The sequence below is a fragment of the Myotis lucifugus genome, unplaced genomic scaffold (genome assembly GCF_000147115.1).
Source record: "Myotis lucifugus unplaced genomic scaffold, Myoluc2.0 scaffold_124, whole genome shotgun sequence".
Classification (NCBI taxonomy): domain Eukaryota; kingdom Metazoa; phylum Chordata; class Mammalia; order Chiroptera; family Vespertilionidae; genus Myotis; species Myotis lucifugus.
Genome location: NW_005871172.1, coordinates 2,394,962 through 2,417,603, shown reverse-complemented (window position 1 = coordinate 2,417,603; position 22,642 = coordinate 2,394,962). Strand labels below are relative to the sequence as shown.

Below are 22,642 nucleotides of genomic sequence, written 5' to 3'. Positions count from 1 at the left end.
CCAGTGGTTCCCCCTGTTGCTTTTTCAAATAAAACCCAAATTCCTTACATTAATCTGAGGACCCAGCTTTCCAAGCTCATTCAGCAGGAAAGTCACTTACAACCACCTTGTCCAGCACCGAGCATGGCAGCCCCCTCCCGTGTCCTTGAGCAGAGCTTCCGTTTTCCATAAGACACCAAATGCGAACAAACAGAACTGACACCTGGTCAGTCCCAGTGGGGATGGGAAAGCATCTCAGCTCTGACACAAAAGGCCCTCCTCCTCCTGGTCTGGCCCACAACAATGTCCACCAATTGTTTAGGGCAGAGGTTCTCAACCTGTGGGTCGCGACCCCTTTGGCGGTCGAACGACCCTTTCACAGGAGTCGCAGAAGACAATCCTGCATATCAGATATTTACATTACGATTCATAACAGTAGCAACATTACAGTTATGAAGTAGCAACGAAAATAATTTTATGGTTGGGTCACAACATGAGGAACTGTATTTAAAGGGCCAGAAGGTTGAGAACCACTGGCTTAGGGGGTTCCACTGTGACTTCTCCACCATCTACCCTCACGACTGTCCAGCTGGACCAGACTAAAGAAGTTACACAACCCGCACATGCACTCCACACCCACGCGCTGGAAAGCAGGCCTGGGCTATTCCCCTAGGAGCGCTGCCGCCTGCAGAGCCTGCAGGTGGAAAGCCGGCTCGCCAACAGGGAGAATGAAGTGTGGCAGTTAGCTCATGTTTACCAGGCCGGTGGCAGACTCGGCCTGAGCTCTGGTACTTCCCCGGGCCCTTCTGACATGGGGGCACTTTCTGAATGCGCCCAGGCCTTGCTCTCACCTCTCTAGTCGGTGGTTTGTTTCACAAGCCTGAGGACAGTGAGGGGGATTTACTGTCTTGAAGGCAAAACACAGAGGCTTCTGGGGACAATGGAAGCTGGGTGACCCTGAATTCTTCACGTTCATAAATGTGCCCTAATTAATCTAAAATTATAATAAAATACAGACAGTGCTTTGCAAATAGCAAGGATTCACGTGCTCTAAACCATTGAAAACTGCTTCTTGAAGGAATGGGCATGGTGAAGCCTGAGTCAGCAGTGCCTAAGCGCCGCTCTATGTGCTGGAAGTTAAAAATGGGCCTGCACTTACTCTAGTTTCTACAACTACTTCCCGGATGTAGAGAAGGAGCAGGTAAAAGGAGAAGAGGAGTTGCTGTCTACAGGCTGACTGTCTCAAAGCGCGCTCCCCGGGAACAAAGAAGCCTCCTCATGCTATCTCGTGTGGCTCGGGAGGCCTGCAGGCCCAGATTTGAACTCTGGCTTTGCCACTTATCTGTGCGCCCTGGGCAGGTTCCTTCCCTCCTCCCAGCCTCATTCTCCTCATCTATAAATTGGGACTATTCCCCCTCCCTGTAGAACTGTTATGGGATTTTCTGAGATAATGGAGGTAGAGAGTTTAAGGCCAGCATTACCCAGTGCATGCTGGGTAAATGACAGCGACTGTTATTGCGTTATTTTGCTCATAGGTAGCAGCGATTCAGATCTATTACTGACCTCCTGCCATCCCCCTTCTGGGACTTTGCCCAGTGCTCCACCTGGGCCAGGCTGCTCTTCCTCTGGCTGTGCTTTTCATGGTTGGCCCTGGGAGGAAAGGCCCGCGGGTATCCGCCCGTCCCATTCTGCTCTCCTGGGCCGTATGCGATGCCATTCTTCTCTGCCCTCTGGGGCTGTGCCTGCTGGCCTCTCAGGCCACTGGGTAAGTCCACGAACAAGGCATCCTCCTCAGCTGGCGAGTACGGGGACCTGGTCTTGCTCCTGTCCCTCCTGCCCTCAGATGCGTGCGAACGGTACCGTTCTTCCTCTTGCTCCCGCCTCTCATAGCCATAGGAGTCCTCATGGCGGCGATGAGGACAATCCCTCGCATGTCCGGGTCCCACGCGGCCACACTCACGACAGGACTCCGCGTGGTTGACCTGGGGGACTGCCTGCCGCTCCAGCTTCTCCAGGTCCCTGCAACGACAGCAGTACATTCAGCCCGATCCAGACAGCACCGCCGGCAGCCAATCTCCCCAAAGCACACCCTTGGCACTCAAACTACCTCCAGACCTTTGCACGGGCTGTTCCCTCTGCCTGGACCACCTGTATGCCCAGTCCCTCACTCCACCCACTTAAACTTCTACTCCTTTGAGATCTGACTAACATGTTACCACCTCCTGGAAGCCACTCCAGCCACATGTACAGAACCTTAACAGACTCCATGGTCACATTGGACCAACTGGCCCAAGTAGACCGAGTTCCATCAGGCAACAGGCCCATCTTGCCAAGCATCATATGCCCAGAACTTGTGTGCAGAGACTGTGACAGAACAGGCGCTCTGAATGAGTAAATGATACAGTGATAATCTCACACCTTTCCATATTGCCATCTGCCTGAGGTGGTCCAACTTGGATAGAAAGGCTCCTGAGCCCACTGGCCGCCAGCACAGCCCCAAGAGCAATGGCAGCATAAGGAACATTCCCACTATCTGGTACCAGGGACACAGCAGCGGCTCCACAAGCTGTGCAGAATTTAGATTGGGGAGGCAGGGAAGGGAACACACTCCATCCCAGAAGGACCAGGAAAATTACCAGAGACCCTTGGATGGGGCAGCCAGTCTACTTGTGCCCCATGGTGAAAAGTCCTGGCCTTGAGACCCATCACTCTTCCAACAGCCATGCCAGAGATCTCTCCATTTCAACATGAAAACGTACATGTAAATGGCTGCTGCATTTACATCTTGGCGGCCAGACCCAGGTGGCCTTGCTACGACCACATAACCTCAGCTACCAATACTCAGCACAGACTCAGGGCAAAACCAATCCAGTCTGGGAGCTAAAACAGAATTAAAATGTAATAAAAAGTAAAAATACACCCCCTAACACAGGGTCTGCTTCTTAGTGTGTACTAAGAATTGAATTTACTAAGTTATAGGCTTGAAGGCAAACATGTTTTTTGGCTTTCTCCCTGTCTCCTTATATTCCCAACAATTTAACACATGACTTCTCAAATCAGGAGACCTGTCACAAAGTAGATTTGCCATGCTCAATGGAGCACAGTGATGGGAAAAATGAAGCACCCTTGGCTGTCAATATTGTGTCACTCAGACGCTGGCCATGTAGGGCACAGATGTGTAGCTAAGATGACACAGCCTTTCCTGTGCAGGCCACTGCGACCACTGTAAGCACCTGGAGTCAGATATTGTTCAAAACATGGGAAACTTCTGACATTTCGTGACCATTTGGACCCATATATACCACTTCCCGAGCACAACAAACCCAGAGGGCATAGGATTTCGAGCTAGTCAGGCCTGGACTCAAGTGCTGGCTTCACCCCAGTATAGGATGGGTGCCCCTGGGCAAGTCCCTGACCTTTCTGGTTTCAGGTTCCTCCTATGCAAAATGGTGACATCAGCCCCTGCCTTCCTGGGTTGTTGCGAGGATTAAAGGGGACAATGCACAGAATAAGCACGGCACATGTCTGGCACACAGTGTGCCTTCACATGCAAATGGGTTGCCTCCCAACATCTATTCTCCCCTCCTGCCTTACCCCATTTATTTTTCAAAGCAGCAATGTGCCCAGCAAAAAAAATACACTTCCCAACCTCCCTTGGAACTGAGGGTGATCATGTAACTAACACAGATCCAGCCAATAAGACGTACGCAGACATCTTAAAGTCTTTAAAAGAAGCACCTTAGCTGGCTTAGCTACCCTTCCCTTCCTCCTGCCTGGAATGTAGCCGCTGTGCTGGAGAGCAAGGTGACAACAATGTGAATGGCAGCCACCTGCTGAAACCTGGGTAGAAAGCAAGAGCCGGGCCCCTGATGGCATCATGGAGCTGGTGTACCGGCCTGGATTCCTGTTCTGTGAGAAAACTAACGCCCAATTTGAGTGCACCATCCTGAATCGGGTGGTTCTATGACTAGCAACCAAATGCAATCCCTAACTGCATTAGGGGTTAAGCCTTTTATTTGCAGGGGTTACGTGCCCTCATTTTCAGGAGATCACAGCACTGCTCTCTGTCTGCTTTGAGCAGATTCTTATTTCCACTGCAAGTGGGAAGAGAACACATCTCAGACCAGGATACTTCTCTCTCGTCCCTTTTCTTCACAAGAACTTGGAAGGTAACCTCATACTAAGCAATTGTGCACTGGTTATCATTTTATTCTGATCCCAAACTCTTATCTCACCAGGAAATAAGGAATAGCATTCCCCTCTATCTTAATGCTAAACACACACATTACAACTCATTCGAAGACGCGGGTGGGCAGAGGAATGACAACATGTAGCGACTTGGTTGGACCTTGGTCCTATTGTTGGATACAGCCCCTCTGTTGTAATCCCACTGAAGGATCCCTGCCCATTCACTTCATTCACCTAAACAACCAGACGAGCAGCGAGAACCAGGGCCAGGCCACTGATATTCTTGGAGAGTCTGGTCTGAGCCAGGTCAGTGGCAGAAGCCCTGTCCTGGGAGCCCAGCTCAGCCTGTGTTGACAGACGGCGAGTCCGGAGCACTGACCCTCAGCCTCAGGAGGACAGTGAGCTCCAAAGCCAGGACCCCTGGACACAGTCCACAGACTTGCACAAAAGGGTGAAGAGAAAGGGGCTCGGAGTCTCTAGGGAGCCCTAAGACAGGTTCGCTCGCTTGAATTCGCTCCTAGCATTTGAGGGAGAAAATGGCTGGAGAGAAAGGAAGACAGGAGTCGGTTTCTGCTTTTCCCCAGAGTTAAATAGGTCAGTCCCCCTGGGAGGGGGAAAGGTATCTGGCCACCTTTCATGCTCTGCTCTAGATGAACAATAGAGGGCCCGGCAGCTCTGAGCACACACTCCGCAATCCCCAGGCTGCCCTCCCCTAGAGAAGAGAAAGGCCGAAGAATAAATGAACCACAAGCCTGCCCAGCTGAGGGGCCTCTTGCCTCGGCAGAATGGTTCTTGGCAAAGTCTCCTGTGAAGATTCAAGGACTGACAAACCAGACGAAGAAGAAAGGAAAGGTATTCTATGCCAGCCAGGTCTCCTCACTCTGCTCATTCCTGCCTGGAGAGTCCTTCCCTCTTCCTTCTACCTGAGCAAGTGGTGCTCAACGGCCCCAGCTCAACCTGAGCTAGTCTGCAGTCCTGGCACAGGCCACACCCACTCACCTCCCATCGGCCTACATGGCAGGCACAGTTCTGGCTCATTCAGTATCTGTGGGCAATGCTTGGTTATTTTTACTATATGCTGGGTCCTACTGTGTGCCACAAACTTGATATAGCCCATCTCTAATACCTGCAAGGTTAGTACTGTCAAGTCCAGAGAGGCTGAGGGCAGTCACGTGAGTACTGGATGACTTACAATAAATTATCTCTACTGGGATGGGGATGATGGCAGCAACGGCCATCACTGACTGCGCACTCGGTAAGTGCAAAACCCTCAGCCAACCCCATCATCCTATTTTACTGCATCTTCGTGCACAGATCATGATAAAAAACATCTTGTTGATTTGTCTGCCTGTTTATGGTCTGTCTCCCTGACCTCCAAGAATGCATGGGACTTTGCCTCTCTCTTGAACACTGTTGTATTTCCCAGCATCTTTAACACTGTGACCCAAAATATGCTCTCAATAAATATTCATAAAATAAAAGACTTAATGGATGAATGCATGAACAAATGCACCCAACTCAAGAACTTCAGTGTGGTTGGGGCATAGAGAATGGGGAGTGGCAAGATATGAGCCAAAAGTGTCTGTAGGGACCAGACCCAGGCATTGCTCAAAAGCCCCGTTAAGGAAGTTGGATTTTACTACAACGGTAGCTAGACTGTAAGTTCCTTCAGTCCCAAGACAGGACTATAGTTATACTGGAGGCCACAAAAGTTTGGAAACTGAGAAAAGAGATAAGTTGCCTTCTGATAGTCCCTCCTATCTGAGTCACTTGTCAGATGTGAGTTGTGAGGGCAAGCTGACCTCCCTGCTTAGTGCTTTAGCTTGTTAGAGAGGGCAGGCATCCTATGATAGGAGAGAAAAAGCAGTCCATCAGGGAAAGTTGGGAAGCCAGATTTCAAGGAGGTGCAGGGAATCTAAAACTAGAGTCCAAAGTCTGACAAGTGGAAGAACATGGGAACAGGGGAAAAATTATGAACAGGAGGTAGCTGGCAGCAATGCTTGGTGCATGCTCCTTACAGCTTTGGGGGGGTGAGGAAGGGAGGTCTCAAGAATACTTGAATGAATATCTATCAAGAGACCCTGAAGACTGTGTAGGAAAGAAGAGGACAAAGGGAAGAGGTGCAGTGAGGGTGCTCAGCTTGGCTCCTGGGAATGTTGCAGGAAAAGGCTGGGGGGCAGGGTATAAAGAGCAGGCTGAGGGACAGTGCTGCAGGACCCTGGGTTGTTGAACTACAGTTCACACTACTAGGGGATGGGCACATCCTGGTGAGGAAGGGAGTGTAATTTGCTCACAGGAAGTTCATCATCCATGTGATCCAGAGGATTAACGATGAAACTGGAAGGGTGTAAAGAAGAGAGAGCCAATGATGTTGTTAAACCAAACCCTATGGAAGCCAGCATATGTGAAAGGGGTATCTACTACGTCTTAGGCATCATGCTCAGTAGGCACTTTATCCATTCATTTATTTAATACTTGCAACAATTCTAGAACTAAGAAAAGCTGAGGTTTAAACAGCATACCTAAATTGTACAAGTGACACAGCTAGAAAGTAGTGGAGCTGGGATTTGAACTAGGCTTACCTGACCTCAGAGACTACACTCTGCGAGGAGATACTTAAGGTAAAAGAGGTCAATATAGTAGGAAATAAGGGGTGAACCAGCTGCCCTGGACATTGGCTGTTTGGGCCTCCTTTATCTCATGGCGCACGTCATTTTACCTTCCTTTGCCCACAGCCCGAATGATACTTGGGCATCCACCCCTGCCTCACTCTTTGGCCCATGGTCTGGTTCTCAGCAGTGGAGCATGTATCCCAGGCCTGTGCCAATCAGCATGTGTGTTCCCTGGCCATGGTGCATGGTTTAGTGTGTAAATGTGATCTAAGCCTGTTTAATCATAATGGATCTCAGAGCTTCTGGACACGAACTCTGCTCTTTCCTGCTAGACTGAACCTGGATGACATTAAGTCGGGCTACTGCAGCTATTCTGCCACCTAGATCTGCCAGGGACCACCATATGGAGTTCAAGAATGAATTCAGAAGTGGGCCCAGCCCAGAGATTGACTTATAAGGATACTGTCTGAGCCTTAAACCCAGCTGTTTCTAAAGCTAGATCTATTCTGAACTTTCCAGTGACATGAACCAATACATTCCCCCCTCACGGTTAATCTGTCTGCATCTTCTGTAACCTTGCAATCAGGAGTCCTACTACACCACATTCATACAGAAAGCATCTGCCCATATGACTAAGCATGGAAGCATTTGGGTGAGAGTCAAGGAAAAGAGAGAACAAAGCACTACTACTGGGCCGCCCCCTTAACAGTGACGCAAGTTTCCCATGCAGATCACGAAATTGGAGGAAAGGGAAGGTTTAGTTCAGCCTGACAAATAATTCTAACTAACCAAATGTCTGAACATCTTATTCTGGGGAAAAAAACCAAAACAGAACATTTACTAAAGTCTGGATTTGCTTCGCTGACAATTTCATCTCTCATAAAATTAAGAGGAAATGATTTGCTGCCTTTATTCTGACTCAGAAGGTAGAACAAACTGTTTGATTTCCTTAAAAAATATATTATTTTTACTGATTTCAGAGAGGAAAGGAGAGGGAGAGAGCTAGAAACATCAGTGATGAGAGAGAATCACTGATCAGCTGCCTCCTGCATGCCCCAACTGGGGATCGAGCCCGCAAGCCAGGCATGTGCCCTGACAGGGAATCGAACCGTGACCTCCTGGTCCATAGGTCGATGCTCAACCACTGAGCCATGCCAGCCAGGCAAACTGTTCGTTTTTTAAAAGAAAAACATGATTATGGGATTTTAAGAGTTTATTAAGAGCATAATATGAACAAATCCTAAAAGTTCAGAGGAAACCTAGGCACAATACAAAATTCAGGGCCTGAGACCCTAAAAGGAAAAGCAGCCTGAGAGAAAACAAATGGAGCCCGCCCAAACCAAAATCTGGTCGTTAATTATAAATTTTCAGGTAAGGAAAAGTAAAATACAGGTTGGGGCAAAAGTAGGTTTATAATTACCAATAATACAATTAATAAATAATAATACAAGAGTAAACTCTGTGTTTCACATACTCACAACTGTAGGCCTACTTTTGTCCTACCTTGTATATCCAAATCTCAGCTAGCAAATTAATCCTGAATGGCTCAAGGCAGACATTTACCAATCACAGCGCCTTTTCTTGTTAAGCCCAATTTCATTCTCCAGTTATCTCTGACCCAGTGCCCCAGTCAGCCACGATGAATTGACCAAAGCTAGGACACAAGAATGCACCCAGTCTCCACTGCTGGTCTAAAGAAACCAGCGTAACAACACAGAGTGCTCTCAGAGTTCATGTTCTAAAAGGACATGCAAGAGAAATGAAGGTGGGGACAAAATCAAGCACAGATCCACAGTGGAATGGGCCATGTGAATGATGGCAAAAAGGGTAAAATCTAGAAAGAGCTAATGCTTGTTCATTTAAAGCAAAACAAAACAAACTTTCTATTTTTTGAAGAATTAAAATAAAGGAGGGGTGGGCTTAAAAAAATATGAGACATAGGTATCTCTGCTTGGGGAAGATGACACAACTTAAATTAAGCTGGATTCTTCAACTTCTAGATTTAGTTCCTTGTTTTCATTAAGAAAAAGGATCTACACCATGAAAAGGAGAACCACCTTGGTTAAGAAAGATGGAGAGCCCAAGATGGGGAGGAAGATGGGAGAGGCCCAGCCTCCAGGGGCTGAGCTCCAGGCCCAGCCATCAGCATCCCAGGGCCCTAAGGGAAGGCGGAGATGGGCTCAATAAACCTCTCAGGTGACCTCTGGGGAATCAAAGAGAACAGGCAAATGCTGGGATATTGGAGACTAGCAGACAGCATCCCAATTTCTAAAAGAGGGGGAAACAGATCCCATTAACCACAAGACTGGAGAGCCTACCCCCAACCCCTGCAGGGAGGTAAGCCGCATTCTCAGCGAGGCAGGTTTCGAGCAGGTAGGAAAGGAAGCACTACGACAAAAGCAAATGCAGTAGAAAAATGGGCAGAGCACAGGCACCGGCAATTCACTGAAGAGGAAATGCAAGTGGCCAATAAATAGAAAAGATACCTCAAATCATGGAAACACACATTAAATAATCAAATACTATTTACCTATGCAGCAGCTCAGCAAAAATTTTAAAAATTGGTAATATCAAATATTGGCAAAGATTCAGGGCAATGAGCACTCATTAGTGAAACATACAGCTTTCTTTAAGTGGCATTTTAGTGATACTGATTAAAAATTAAAATACACTGTATTTTGACCCAAGAATCTGAAAGACTCACACAAGCAGAGGCTTGTAGAAAGTTTTCCATTAAAAGACTATTTATTACAGTAAAAGATGAGAGAAAAACTATCCCAAGTTTAACACGTGCTTAAATACAGTATGGTACTATGAAATATCATACAACAGTCAAAACATAAAGTCGATCAATATACACTGATATAAAATGATTAAGATGTGATCATTCATACTTTAAAAAAGCACAAAAGAGCCTGGCTGGCATGGCTCAGTGGTTGAGCGTGGTCTATGAGCCAGGAGATTAGGGTTCGATTTCTGGTCATGGCACATGCTCAGGTTGCGGGCTCAATCCCCAGTGTGGGGTGTGCGGGAGACAGCTGATCAATGATTCTCTCTCATCATTGATATTCCTCTCTCTCTCTCTCTCGCTCTCTCTCTCTCTCTCTTTTCCTTCCTCTCTGAAACCAATAAAAATATATTTTAAAAAAGCACAAAAGGAACCTATATATATCTATAGTGTGCATATGTCTATAAAAGAATAAAAAATAGTTTAATAGGATACCCGTTAACCTGGTAACAGAGATGACCTTGGGAAGGTGATTAAGAATGTCTTTGTCTTTACCTTTTTGCATTTTTTAAAATAAGAGATCTTCATTTACTGTATAGTTAAATATATATATTTAACAAACAGAAATATATATATATACAAAAAAGTAGGACACAGTGAGTATTGGGGACCAGCAAGTGCACTGGAAGATGTGTCAAGCCCAAAATGTGTCATCCCTTCTCCTGGGATGACAAAGGAATTGCCAATGGCTCTATGAATAGAGTGCCCACAGACTAATCCTGGACACAGTAGAATAGCTCAGGCTCAATGACAATGCTAGAGGTACAGTCAAACTTGACCGTAGTTGAGAGTTACTGATTCAGGATCCATGTGGAAACTTCCAGGACAGTCTTTGGTCCTGTCCTGTTCAACATATTCATTCATTCTCTCAGCCTCTCACTCATTCAACAGACATTTGTATCATCATGCAGAAGACACCAAGATGATCTCTGCCTGTAGCCTAGGATACTGAGAAGTCGAAGGGAAAAATAAAAAAACAGCATGACAAACGCTTGACTGAGGTGTTGCAGAAGCTCCAAGGGTAGGGCCTGACCCCAACCTGGCCTCTTGAAAGAGGTCACCATCTATACCAAAGGTCTGTTCACCTAAAGCAGTGGTTCTCAACCTTCTGGCCCTTTAAATACAGTTCCTCATGTTGTGACCCAACCATAAAATTATTTTTGTTGCTACTTCATAACTGTAATGTTGCTACTCTTATGAATCGTAATGTAAATATCTGATATGTAGGATGGTCTTAGGCGACCCCTGTGAGGGTCGTTTGACCGCCAAAGGGGTCGCGACCCACAGGTTGAGAACCTCTGAAGAGAGCATGAAGCTAGGAAACACCACTAACACCCCTAATCTCATACCTGTGAACTGGAAAAGGTTGACAAGCTAAAACACACCATGTGAAATCCATTTGCAGTCACCGAACAATCCCACCTTTAGGCTGCTGGAGGTCCCTTTTGTTTTGAGGCCTCACCAAACGAAGACCATTGTCCAAGAGGCCTCTAAGCAGAGCAAGGTGTCCAGATGGTTAAGAAGGGCGCCCGTATCACATGAGGACTGCCTAAGGGCACACCCTGAGTTTTCCAGGGCCACCCAACTCTCTCCGGAGCCAACCACAGCCAACAGGTTCAGGAATTTCCAAGATCCCTGATTGTCCCCTCGCTTTGCCCACTGGAGGGAAGGGGCAGCTGGAAGATAGCATGGTGGGCAGTCTGTGGCACAGTTTGCAAGATCTCTTTTGCCCTCTCTCTCCTCCCCAACTGGTGTCCCAAGATTGTCCCTTCTACCACACAGAGGAGAAGAAAAAAGGAAACAGGCCAAGGTCCAAGGCTGTGTACTCCGGGCCGTCATGTCACTCTCCCAGGCCTCTGTTTAATGTGAGTGGGCTAGCCCACTCCCAGGGGGCCTCCCAGCTGTGACAGGCAACACGTGTTGCATTCTTCTCCCAGAATTCAAAGAGAGGGCAATACTTAATACCAGTGGATTCATGGTGAGTCTTGGGGCACTCGGGAGTTCTTATTTGGGTCCCCATCCTAAGGAGGAAGCACTCTGGCAGGGACCCTCCGCTGGGACTGACCTCTTCAGTGACGACCGAGACAGCACCTGCGCAGCCTGGTTCATGGCCCTGACCCAGGCGTTCATGTCCTCCAGGGTGTCGGCACTGAAGTAGTAGGTCCTCATGCCCGACTGCTCGGCCTGGGAGCCCCCGGTGGAGGTGTTATAGATGAGCGCTCGCATCCCCAAGTGCACAGCCTGTAGGAAGGAGAGGGAAACCCGGGACAGAGAGGTTAGCGCACATTTCACTTCCAGGAGCAAAACCAAGGAGACACTGAACCACGTTCTCCCCTCTTCCGGACTGAAAGCCCAGGCCCCACCCACTTGTCTCCACACCTGGAAAACGCCACAGCTGGATTCCCCCTCTCAGTGCAGTCAGGCCCAGTGGCCACTGTGCCTACTCCCCCACGGGAAAGCCGTGCAGGTGTCACCTGTGTCTGACTTATCTTACTCATGCGCGTAGGGAGAGACACACACCCAAGGCTTACGTGAGAAAGGCTTTAAATAAACCCTCGTTCCCTGGAAGCCGACTCTCGGGAATCCCTGTTTTGGTTCTTCTGAAGCACACAATTACTGGAATTGAGTCAAAACTCAGCCGCCACAGCAGGCAGCTGGGTGCAGTTATTCACTGCGCTTCGCAGCTTGGGCATGAAATGTGCTGTTGCCAATCAAAGAGCCGCTGTTCCGTCTCTCCCAAGAGGCACTACAAAGTTGGACAGAGCTAACATCTGACTGAAAATCCTTGTGTACCTACTATGTGCTAGGAAGCCTTGCAAAGAGCCTGTGAAGAGGCACCAGGAATGGCCTCTGAGAAGCACCTGGGACAGTTTCCAAACAAGGGGCAAGAAATGTCCTGGACCTTCAGGCCATTGCCTGTGGCTGGAGGGAACGTGTAAGATGGGAGCGGCTAAAAAAGGGGCTGAAGAGATAAGCTGGGGCTTTGTAAACCAACACTGGGCTTTATGCTGTAGGCAGTGGGGAGCCACTGAGGGGCTGATGGTGGGAGCACCACCTGAACAGATGTGCAACTTCGGAGCAGTGCGGAGGATGGACTGGAAACTGCAGAGGGGACTGGGGGCTAAAGCCAACACTACGGAGCACTCGCTATGCAACAGGCAGTGAGTAGGTTACCTAGGGGAGGGGCGATGGCTGCTGAGACAGACCAGTGACCGCGACAGTGGAGAGGAAGAGATGGATTTGAAAAAGATGCAAAATAAAATTGAAGCGGGAGAGGAAAAGGGCAGCTTTCATTTTCTCTTCTTATTCCCTAATAACCCCCAGGTTTATGCAGAGTCTAGAGCAGGGGTGGGCAAACTGCGGCTCGGCAAACTGCGGCTTGCGAGCCACATGCGGCTCTTTGGCCCCTTGAGTGTGGCTCTAAGGCGAGGACTTTGTCCTTCTCACTGTTGTATCCCCAGGATCTACATCCTGCCAAGTGAAACCACGGACAGAACACAAGATTGTTGAATATAAATAGGTGAAACACCTCATCTCTTGGCTGGCGTTCAGCCAGAATTCAGGGGGGGTCTTAATTTTGGGGTGACCGGGGGGAGGCACATGAAATCTTTGACAGTTTGATGAATCCTGTGAACTCTTCTCAGCATGTTTTTAAGTATACAATTAAAATAAAGGAAATATATTATGTTATCAAATATTTTTAACTATTGTGAGGTAGTGATACAGGTGCTTCTTTAATAATACACCATAAAGCAAATGTAGGAATAATTACTGTAATTTCAAAGTGGGGATGCTCATAAATTATATCTCAAGATATTTACATCAATTATAATGTGACGTGAGCATCTTTCTGATTTCTAGTGGTGACCAAGGCACAGGTGCAGCTGAGACCTATTAAGGCCTAGTTTCTTAACCAAAGGAAACGCTATAGGTTAAAAAAGAGAAGATATGATTTCTCCACTGACACTATGGGGTCTGCAGACTCAGGTCAGTTCCCCTTGGTCTTGAGAGAGGGAGAATGGCTCAAAGGAGAGGGTTAGAGCATTTTCCCACTGAAGATCCTTGGACCTTTGGCTGAGTGGGGATGTTTTCTGCTCGCGGATCCTGGACCCGAAGGGCCAAGCTTGCTCAGAGGTGACCAACAGGCCGAGGGTGGCCGTGCATCCAACAGATCTTTGGGGAGGCGCCCCAGCTGAGCCAGCAGAGCAGGCGATGTCTCAGAGAGCCTGGCTTGGCTCACCCTGCAGATCTGGCTGTATTCAGGGTCCATCTAGCACCCAGCATCCCAGGTCACGAGTAGGGATTGACAGGCTGCAGGCACAGTAGTGGGGGAAAGACCAGGAGAAGACCATAAAACCTTTCAGGCTGTGCCTGTCCAACACTACAGCTAAGGCTGAATGATCTCAAGCAAGGTGCCCTAGCAACACTCAGAGAATTCCAGCTCTGGAAATAGAGAAGAACTGACATTAGAAACAGGCATAAGGCCCTTGACACCAAATACTGTCCATTCCTCAGTATGCCCAAGAACATGGAGCCTGCCTTGCCCAGGGGACACCCCCTCTGACCCCTAAAAGGGGAAAGAGATGCTGTAACCCAAAGGGAAAGGGTACCCTTTCATACTCAGGAAAGCAGTCCTTTCTGGAGAATCAGCTGAATACCACCAGATCTGCCGGCAGTAGCTTTTCTCTGCTCTCAGACCCTAAGGGTCTCCCCTAAGAGCCCCTCCCCCAGCACATGCATGTCTTCTGTCTCCCAGACAAAAAGATTTTTCTTAGTAGAGTCTAAGAAAAAAATTTTAAAGAAAAGAATCTATGACACATAAAAGATGTTTTCCTAGAATCTATTTTCACAACTCCCCAGAAAGTGTTAAGATGGAATATAAATAGATATGATCAGTTACTTTGAGACTATTCCAAATGCTATCCCCCCAAAAATCACATACAACATCATTACCCAGACTGCTTGCCCAAAAGCAACACTTGACCCTAGAAAGGAAGGTGTTCTAAGCAAAAGACCAGCCTGAAACCCATTGAACAAACTGGTTTCAGAGCCCACAATAAGCAGGAGAGACTTTTGAACGATTAAAGAGAAGAGTATGCTAAAATGATAACAATGAACATTAAGTCTAATCACCTCGCACCCCTGACCATGTGCCTGCAGGAGGAGGTAACCAAAATAAGAGGAAGAGGAAGAAATTGTCTTCCTTCAATTGAAAGAGGATATAGTTCAGGTTCAAGGTCTGTCTCCATCATCTCCCAGCCCTGTGATTTTGGGCAAGTGTCTTCCGTGCTCCAATCCTCATGTCCCTGACCTATAAAATGAAGCTAATAATACTGACCTCACCAGCTCCCCACAAGCACTCCATGAGCTAACATGGATAAGAGCACTTCTCAAATCATCAAAGGTCGTGCAGACATAAGGCAATACCACATAATGCAACATGAAGTGGGAGAGCATCCAAGAATCAAACCATCACAATTCTGGAGTCATGAGGAGAGTGACAGTCAGGGGAGAGACAGACAGCTCACACCTGTCGATGGACAAAGCTCGGGAAGGAGGTGGAGGAAAATGAGACCTGACTTTCCAACCACCACAGAGGACTCCAGATCAAAATGCCGATGCAGACGATCACTTGCCAATGACGCCTTTGGACACTGCATACCAACACTTCCCTTTAACCCTCCCAGAGAACAGAAGGTGTCTTTTCGTGTGCTTTCCATGGTCCTTTAACTATCTGTGGCTGGAAAACTTGACTTTTTTTTTTTTTTTTTTTTTTTTTTTTTTTACAGAGAGAAAGGGGGAGGGATAGAGAGTTAGAAACATCGATGAGAGAGAAACATCGATCAGCTGCCTCCCGCACACCCCCAACTGGGAATGTGCCGCAACCAAGGTACATGCCTTCACTGGAATCGAACCTGGGACCCATCAGTCCGCAGGCCGACGCTCTATCCACTGAGCCAAACCGGTGAGGGCTTGACTTTTGTTCAACCTCCTCTTTAGTAGCTACTGCCTAGTACTCTTCCTGTACCCCCAACATGGAAATAGCCAAGCTATATAAGTAGTGTAAGCAGGAGCCCAGACCCCAGCTTGAATGCATGTCACTGCCTCGTATCCTGAGCAGCGTGAGAGGTGTTCCCCGTGGCTACTGGCACCAGCAGCCACTTGCTTCAGTGAGACTTCCACTCCAACTGCCAATAATGTTGACCTTCAACCCATCCACCCTCACCATCCCCAGGAATCCAAGAAATATCAGCAGTGGCGGAATTGTGGAGGCCACTGAAAGAGAGGGCCTCAAGGTTCCCCAAGTTTGGGCCTAACCACACCTTCCTGGAGTCTCCCCATCTGGCTGTGAAGATGCCAGAGGCTGTCAAAGGATGGCCATCAGTTATGGTGATGAAGGAAATAGAAAAGGGGTTTTACGGCTAAACGGATTTCCCTAGGAAACGCCAATGATCCAGAAAGTAAACCAAATTTGATTCTACTTGCTTTTTGACAATATAAACAAAATGGCCAAACCTGAAAATCTCTTCAACAGGCAGGCCCCCTAACCCTCACTGTAAATGTTCATAATATAACTGATATAAATCCATCACGAGGGACCATCCTTCACACTAAATGGCTGAATGCTGGTTAGACTGGCTGTTCACAGTGATAAGAAAGCAAGAGAAGGGCTGTGTCCAATCTGCAATCACAGGACTAACAGAGAGAGGAAGAGAGGGGTCTACATATTTGAGCAAGGCTGGGGGACTCAGCAGCTCCGATACCAATGAAAGCACTTGTCATGTGATATTACTCGTGTGTAAAGAATTTGTAACTGCTAACATGAGTGCAACTCTCTAGCTTAACTTCTTCCCGTTCCCCAGAAAAAGAACTGCTTTTAATAAAGCCTTATGTGGGAACACAGCTTCCTAGGAGGGCGTTGGAGCCTAGAGGAGAGGGGGCCGTACCTTGAAGGAATACTTGCGACTTATGCGGTCCTCAGGGCCCACCGGCGATGTGACGTAGCTGGGCAGAGGAATGCTCCCAAGGACCACTTCTTCTCGGCTGTCTTTGGATGGAAAAACACATCAGAATAGCCTTCTGCGGCACCTCCCTTGGGCTGGTCCACCCACTGCCCTAGCTCAGGGCTCCTTATCTCTCCCCAGGATGACGGCATTCACCGACAGTCCGTGCAGCTGTTCCCCTGGGACCTCTGTTCTAATGCTAGAACTACAGGTGAATCAGACTGGGCCCTCTCCCTCGGGGCTGAAACACACATGTAAACACACTCAACTGCTAACTCCTGAAATACAACATATGCCAAGTGCTGCGGGAACAGAGGCAGGGGTGGCACCAGTGTGAGGATGTCGAGACTTCAGAAGGTAATATGTAAAGTGTCTTCAAGGATGAGGAAGGGCGTTCTGGATGGAGCAAACCTCACAGGTGGGTGTGAAGCATCCTACCTCCTACCTCCATCCTCCTCCTCCTCCTCCTAATCATCTTCACACCACAGGCCACTTCCTGACGACAGTGTTCCTATCTCTCTCCTACTGAAAGGCACTTTGGACACATACTGCCCATTGGACACAGAATGAAGCCAACTTCCTCTACCTGGTGTCACAGCCCTTACCCACCTCCTGAGCCTCATCTCCTGGTACAGCCTCCATTTGAGACTCACTCTGGCCTCACAGGTCTGTCACTCCACTTTCTTCTGCTTCTAGAACTTTTACTAGAGTTATTTCCTCTGCCAGTAATGTCCATTCCCCGCCTTCTCCCTACCCCCCCACACAAGCAAAGCAGTACCTATCCTTCAAAGCCCAACTCAGGTCCTCTCTCTTCTCAGAAGCCTCCCCAAATGCTCCCACATGCAATTAACTCCTTACTCCCCCTAAACTGCCCAAGCACTTTGGATACCTTCTAAAGCACCTATCACTCCCAATCTTGTCTTAAAAATAGGCTATCTCTTCCTCCACACTTTGAGGCATACCTTCCTGCTCACTGCTGCACAGCCTACCTCTATGTACTGGGGCTCCATAAATCTTCATACGGCCAACTCAATCCACCAGTTGTCCATCCAATATCCCAGTGGATAAATCCAGATAACAGGTTACAAAATACAATGTCTACCTATACTTCCCGCCTCTCCAGATTACGTCAAAGGTGTGTTTGTGTCCTGAGTGGGGCAGAAGCTGACACAACTGCAGATCCTGAGACCCTAAGTAGTAGCACACTAGATCCTATTTATTTTAACGCAATAAATGGAACTTCCAGAGCTGGGACTTGCAAAAAATGATGTCACCAACCATCCATATATGTAAAAGTGAACACCTCAGCAGATCAATAGGTTACTAATTAGCCCAGTCACTGAATCTGATATATATATCACCTCACCACCCCCTCCAGCACAGAGCCCATGGTGGCTCGAGCCTCAGCTCACCTTTATAGTAAAACAAGCAATAATCAGCAAGCACAAACCACCTCCTTTTCCACAGCCTCATCCCAGAACTGTCCTGCAAAGCAAAGAAAAAGAATCAGGACGGTGTCTGAGCACACTGTTCCCCCTCCCCAATCTTGACTTGCCCATATTCACTCTTTCAAGAAATTAATACATTTTTATTTTACAGACATTCTTTCACTAGGAAATTAAATTTTAGATTCAATGATGGTTGAGCCCTAGGAAGTTTTTTTTTTCTTCCCTGGAAACAGATTCCTATATTATAAGCATCCTTCTTTTAGAAAGAAACATATGGATTCAAAAATACAGTTCTTCATTTAAGAAAGAAATCAGCTTTTAAGAAAAAGTTTTGTTTAATTAAATGCTATGGCGTAAAATGCTTTCACTTAAGCTGATTAGAAAACTGATTTACACATTATGAAACCAAGAGGTTAAGTTAGCTAATTAATCAATGAAGCAAGTTCTCATTTGATTAAGTTCAGTTCTCCACCAGAGAGACTGATTTTGTTTCTACCGTAAGAGACTGTACTTTCCTTCCATTCAATGTAAAGCAACTTGGATTTTCTTACTATCAAATTGTTTCATTAATAAGAATCTGTCTTTACTCTTCTAAAATGTAAATCATTATATTTATGAAATATTTTTAGGTGAATGTGAAAATTTTTAAGAAGACATAATCACAGTAGGAAAGTAGTGTTTTAGGACCAGTTTATTCCCAAACCTAGGAAAATTCCAGAGCCTTTTTAGCTGTTAAAATTGTGTTCCTTCTGCAAGAGTTTTTGACAGGTTTAAATTTTTTTTAAAAAGCCCAGCTGGCGTGGCCCACTAGTTGAGTGTCAACCTATGAACCAAGAGTTCATGGTTCGATTCCCAGTCAGGGCACATGCCTGGGTTGCAGGTTCAATCCCCAGTGTGGGGCATACAGGAGGCAGCCAATGGATGATTTTCTCTCTCATCAGTGATGTTTCTCTCTCTCTCTCCCATCCCTTCCTCTCTGAAATCAATAAAAATATACATATTTTTTAAACTGGACAGTTTCTAAACCTAACAACATGAAGTCTGTTCATTCTCTACTTACTAAAGTGCTAAAAACAAATTTAATTTGCTGAGTTCATACATTTCTTGGTTTTATTTTTTGCATTGACCAGATAATTTCTAAGCATATGATGGTTGCTTTGTTTGGAAAACTCCTCTCCACCCTTTCACACCTGGTTCAAACATCACTTCCTCTGGGAAGCCTTTCAGGATTCCCCCAAGCACAGCTACATTCTCTCTGCTGTGTCCACAACACGCTACACACACCTCTGTTACAGTCACAGCACACCCAAGGGGCTAGGGGTGGAGCTTGGGGAGAATTATTTATAATTCCTTCCTTCTCCCTCCACATTTCAAAGGAGCATTCTTTTATTTAATGGGCACAGAGATGCAAATGGAAAAAGTCAGAGGGTTAAATTACTCAGGGTAGAAAAGAGATGAGTGGAAATATGAAAGAAGAGTGAGAACAGAGCTGTGAGGGGAGGGGTATCCTTAAGAGAGAGGTGGTGCCAAAGGAGTGGTGACATAAGAGGCTGGAGAGCTGTGGGAGTTGCCATGGGGATCAGAACTGGGGAGACAGATTTCTTGGGGACTTTTATGGATTTCTTCTGTGTGGTGTGCAATGTAATGCCCTCCTGTCTTCCCATAAATCCTTTAGTAAAAATTTACATCATTGCTTTTGGAGTTGGATTTCTGTTTTTTCAGGTAACATGATATATGACAGAATGTGCTGAGTGAGGGTATGACATGTGAGACATGTGTCTATTTGTGTCTCTCCCTCCCCGCTCCCTCCTGCAGACCTTCAGTTCCTCAAGGGCAGGGACCACATGTTATCCATCTTCTTTTATCTGCTGTGAGAGCATTTAGAATATGGCAGGATGAGTGAGTGGATGGATAGCAAGAAGAGAAGGAAGGAGACAAGAGGGACATGGTCTCTGGCCCTGGGTGCTCACAGACTCTCCATGGCCAGAGGACCAGAGGCAGAGCAAGTGATGGGGAGGACAGAGATGAAGGATGGCCTTGGGGAGATGGAGCAGACTGGGAGGGCTTCATGACGGGATGGATGTGGGAGAAGGCGGAGCTGGTGGCGGTGCTGAGGTTTCTAACCTGAGATCCAGAAAAGCAGATGGGGGGCGGGGGGGCGGGGGGAGGGCGAGGAAACAATGAGCTGAGGTTCGCTGATTTGGAACTTGAGGTGCTAGGGGGCTAGACTGGGAAAGAGGAAAAACAGGGAATTTTTCGGCCCGATGATAACAAAGACTCTAACATCAGGAAGGCAAGTGCTGGTGGGAAGGTTGGATTCGTGTTGGCCCACCCACACCAGCGCCTGGGTCCCAGCACAGCAAAGAGCATCAAGGGCCAAAGTGGGCAAGTGGGTTTGGGGAGGGAAGCTGTAGCCATTGAGTGGCGAGTCTACTCATAAAAACAAACAGCAAATTGCTCATTGCCGTCAGTGGGCGAAAACTACCTGCTTCAGATCAACTTAGAAATAGAACACTTATTATGAGCCTGTCCCCAGCTCCCAGGGGCCAGGGAAAGGAAAGAAATCAGCAAGAGCAATCCTATCCTCCCCACCCTCCCTCCGCAGCCTCCTCACCTGCTTGTGCAGCCAGCCCCTCACCACCACCGGAACATTGGGGTTCCTCCGAATGGCTTGGTCCCTCTTCCCAAAACTGTGGACTTTATTGCTGGACTTGATGATCTAGGGAAAAGCAGACCTGAACTCTAGCAGCTGCGAGGATTTAGGGAGGCACCAAAAACGCACATGTGCGATGGGAGAGCTGCAGGCTCCCTCGGCCTCACTCTCCGCGCCAGCGCCCTTTGATCAGAAGAACAGTGAGGAGACATGGACCAGGCGTGCACATGGCCACCGCCTTCTAATTAATAGGCGAGCCCCAGACCTGGCAAGCTTCCCATCTGGGTCACAGAGGAAAAAATTTAAAGGGGTATTTCAATCAACTTCCACCAGCAGCTGTTGGCCCCAATATGTCCTACAGCTTTCTGGAACAAAGCTACTTTTTGGTCACAGACTTTGCCAATCACCAGGTATGTATCCCTGCTAGCTGGGGGCGGTCTCAGCACTTCTCCCCTGCAAGGCTGGCTCCTTTCCCTGCGCCCACAGCTCGAGCACAAGAAACCTCTGGGCCTTATTCAAGGGCACCCTTCCTCGGGGCCATCTGTCACAAAGTGCTCCAGGCCGTCTCTAACACAAGATACGCCTGGAAAGTGAAGATGCATCCAAGGGACAGGATGCCCGTCCTGGTTCTGTCAGCAATCACCTGTTTTCCTGGACAAGGGACACACCCCCAACTGGCCTCGATTTCCCCATCTATTAGTGCGGGAGAATACTTCTCATGTGTGTCCTTCACAAAACTAGGGTCAAGGTCAAATGGGCTTCTGATTACAAAGGGGCTTGGCAACTATAAAAGAAGGGACAGAAGGCATGAGCAGCCAGGAGCTCACCTTGGGGCCGGGTTTGGCCTCCACGGTGGACGTGGTCCCAGTGGTGGACGTTTCGCTGACCATGCTGGACGGTCTTTGGTTTCTCTCTTGCTTCGACATATGTGGATTTGGCCTGTGGGGGAGATAGGAGAGTCCAGTGATTAAGTGCCAGACTGCGGTAGGAAGTGGAATCTGACATTCATTCCTGCTTAGAACTGGTTGATGGGCCTTAGGCAACCCAGGACCGACCTTTTGGGGACCACTTGACTCCAGACTTCAGCCTGAGGGCCAGGATGTCCAGCCTACCCATGTGCTTCATGGAATCAAGAGGATGACAGCGGGGCACATCTCCACAGCATGACACCCCACAAAGGGGCCAAGGCAGTCATCCCTGCCTGCTGTCCTAAGGTCCCCACATTTACTCTCCTACTCGCGTGTCTATGGCAACTGCCCCATCACACGGTCACACACCACTCTTCACAACAAGAGCAGTCCATACCCCTTACACACACTCTCTCCATCTCCCTGGCTCACAAAAGAAGCTGCTTATAATTAGTAACAAGAAATCACTTGTGAACACATCACACCCCCAGATACACACAGAGACTCACTTACATAAACGCCAGTAGGGCCTGCCTCCCAAAATAGACTACTCAACAAAGAGTCCTATTCTGGGAACACTCCAGTTGCCCCAAAATAGAGCCATTGGAGATATTAACCCCTTGAGCCATGCCTGGAGAGCAGGAAGAATGAAGCATGCCTGGGTCCCCATGAGGACCCCAGGTACGTCCCAATCAGCATCCGGCGACATCATTCTTCCCATTGCCCTGGAGGACCAGCACTTTGGGGACAACACCAAAGGACTTGTATGCATGCATATAAGCATAAGTGATGGATGTGTACAACAGGGGGTGAGGGTGAGGGCAGGATTGGGGGGATGAGGGGACATTGGGGGGATAAGGACAGATTGGTAATATCTTATTCAATAAAGGGGAAAAAATTTTTTTTTAAAAAAAGAGACGCCTTGCAGAATCCTTCTCACCTGCCTCCACAGAGCCCCAGCATTGGCCAGTTTTTCAAAGCAGCGAGGCGGCAAATGCCTCCACACAAATTCAATGCTATCCTTGAACGGCTCCGGGCTGGTTCCCAGATGCTGCTAACTAT

At 47.8% G+C, this 22,642-nt stretch overlaps 1 protein-coding gene across 8 annotated transcripts in view; it reads right to left on the bottom strand.

Moving 5' to 3' along the window:
* The window catches only part of PLEKHA7 (pleckstrin homology domain containing A7), a 134,125-nt gene that overhangs the window by 53,291 nt on the left and 58,192 nt on the right, over positions 1 to 22,642 (bottom strand). For all 8 annotated transcript variants that reach the window (XR_002830497.1, XM_023758124.1, XM_023758125.1 and 5 more), the window contains exons 3-8: positions 21,500 to 21,611; positions 20,634 to 20,738; positions 17,984 to 18,056; positions 16,515 to 16,615; positions 11,633 to 11,808; positions 1,543 to 1,998 (exon numbers count right to left, since the gene is read on the bottom strand). Coding sequence is in view for 7 of the 8 variants with exons in the window: in XM_023758124.1 (XP_023613892.1) it covers positions 1,543 to 1,998; positions 11,633 to 11,808; positions 16,515 to 16,615; positions 17,984 to 18,056; positions 20,634 to 20,738; positions 21,500 to 21,611 (1,023 nt within the window). In the remaining variant the exon portion in view is untranslated. The remainder of the gene's footprint in view (positions 1 to 1,542; positions 1,999 to 11,632; positions 11,809 to 16,514; positions 16,616 to 17,983; positions 18,057 to 20,633; positions 20,739 to 21,499; positions 21,612 to 22,642) is intronic.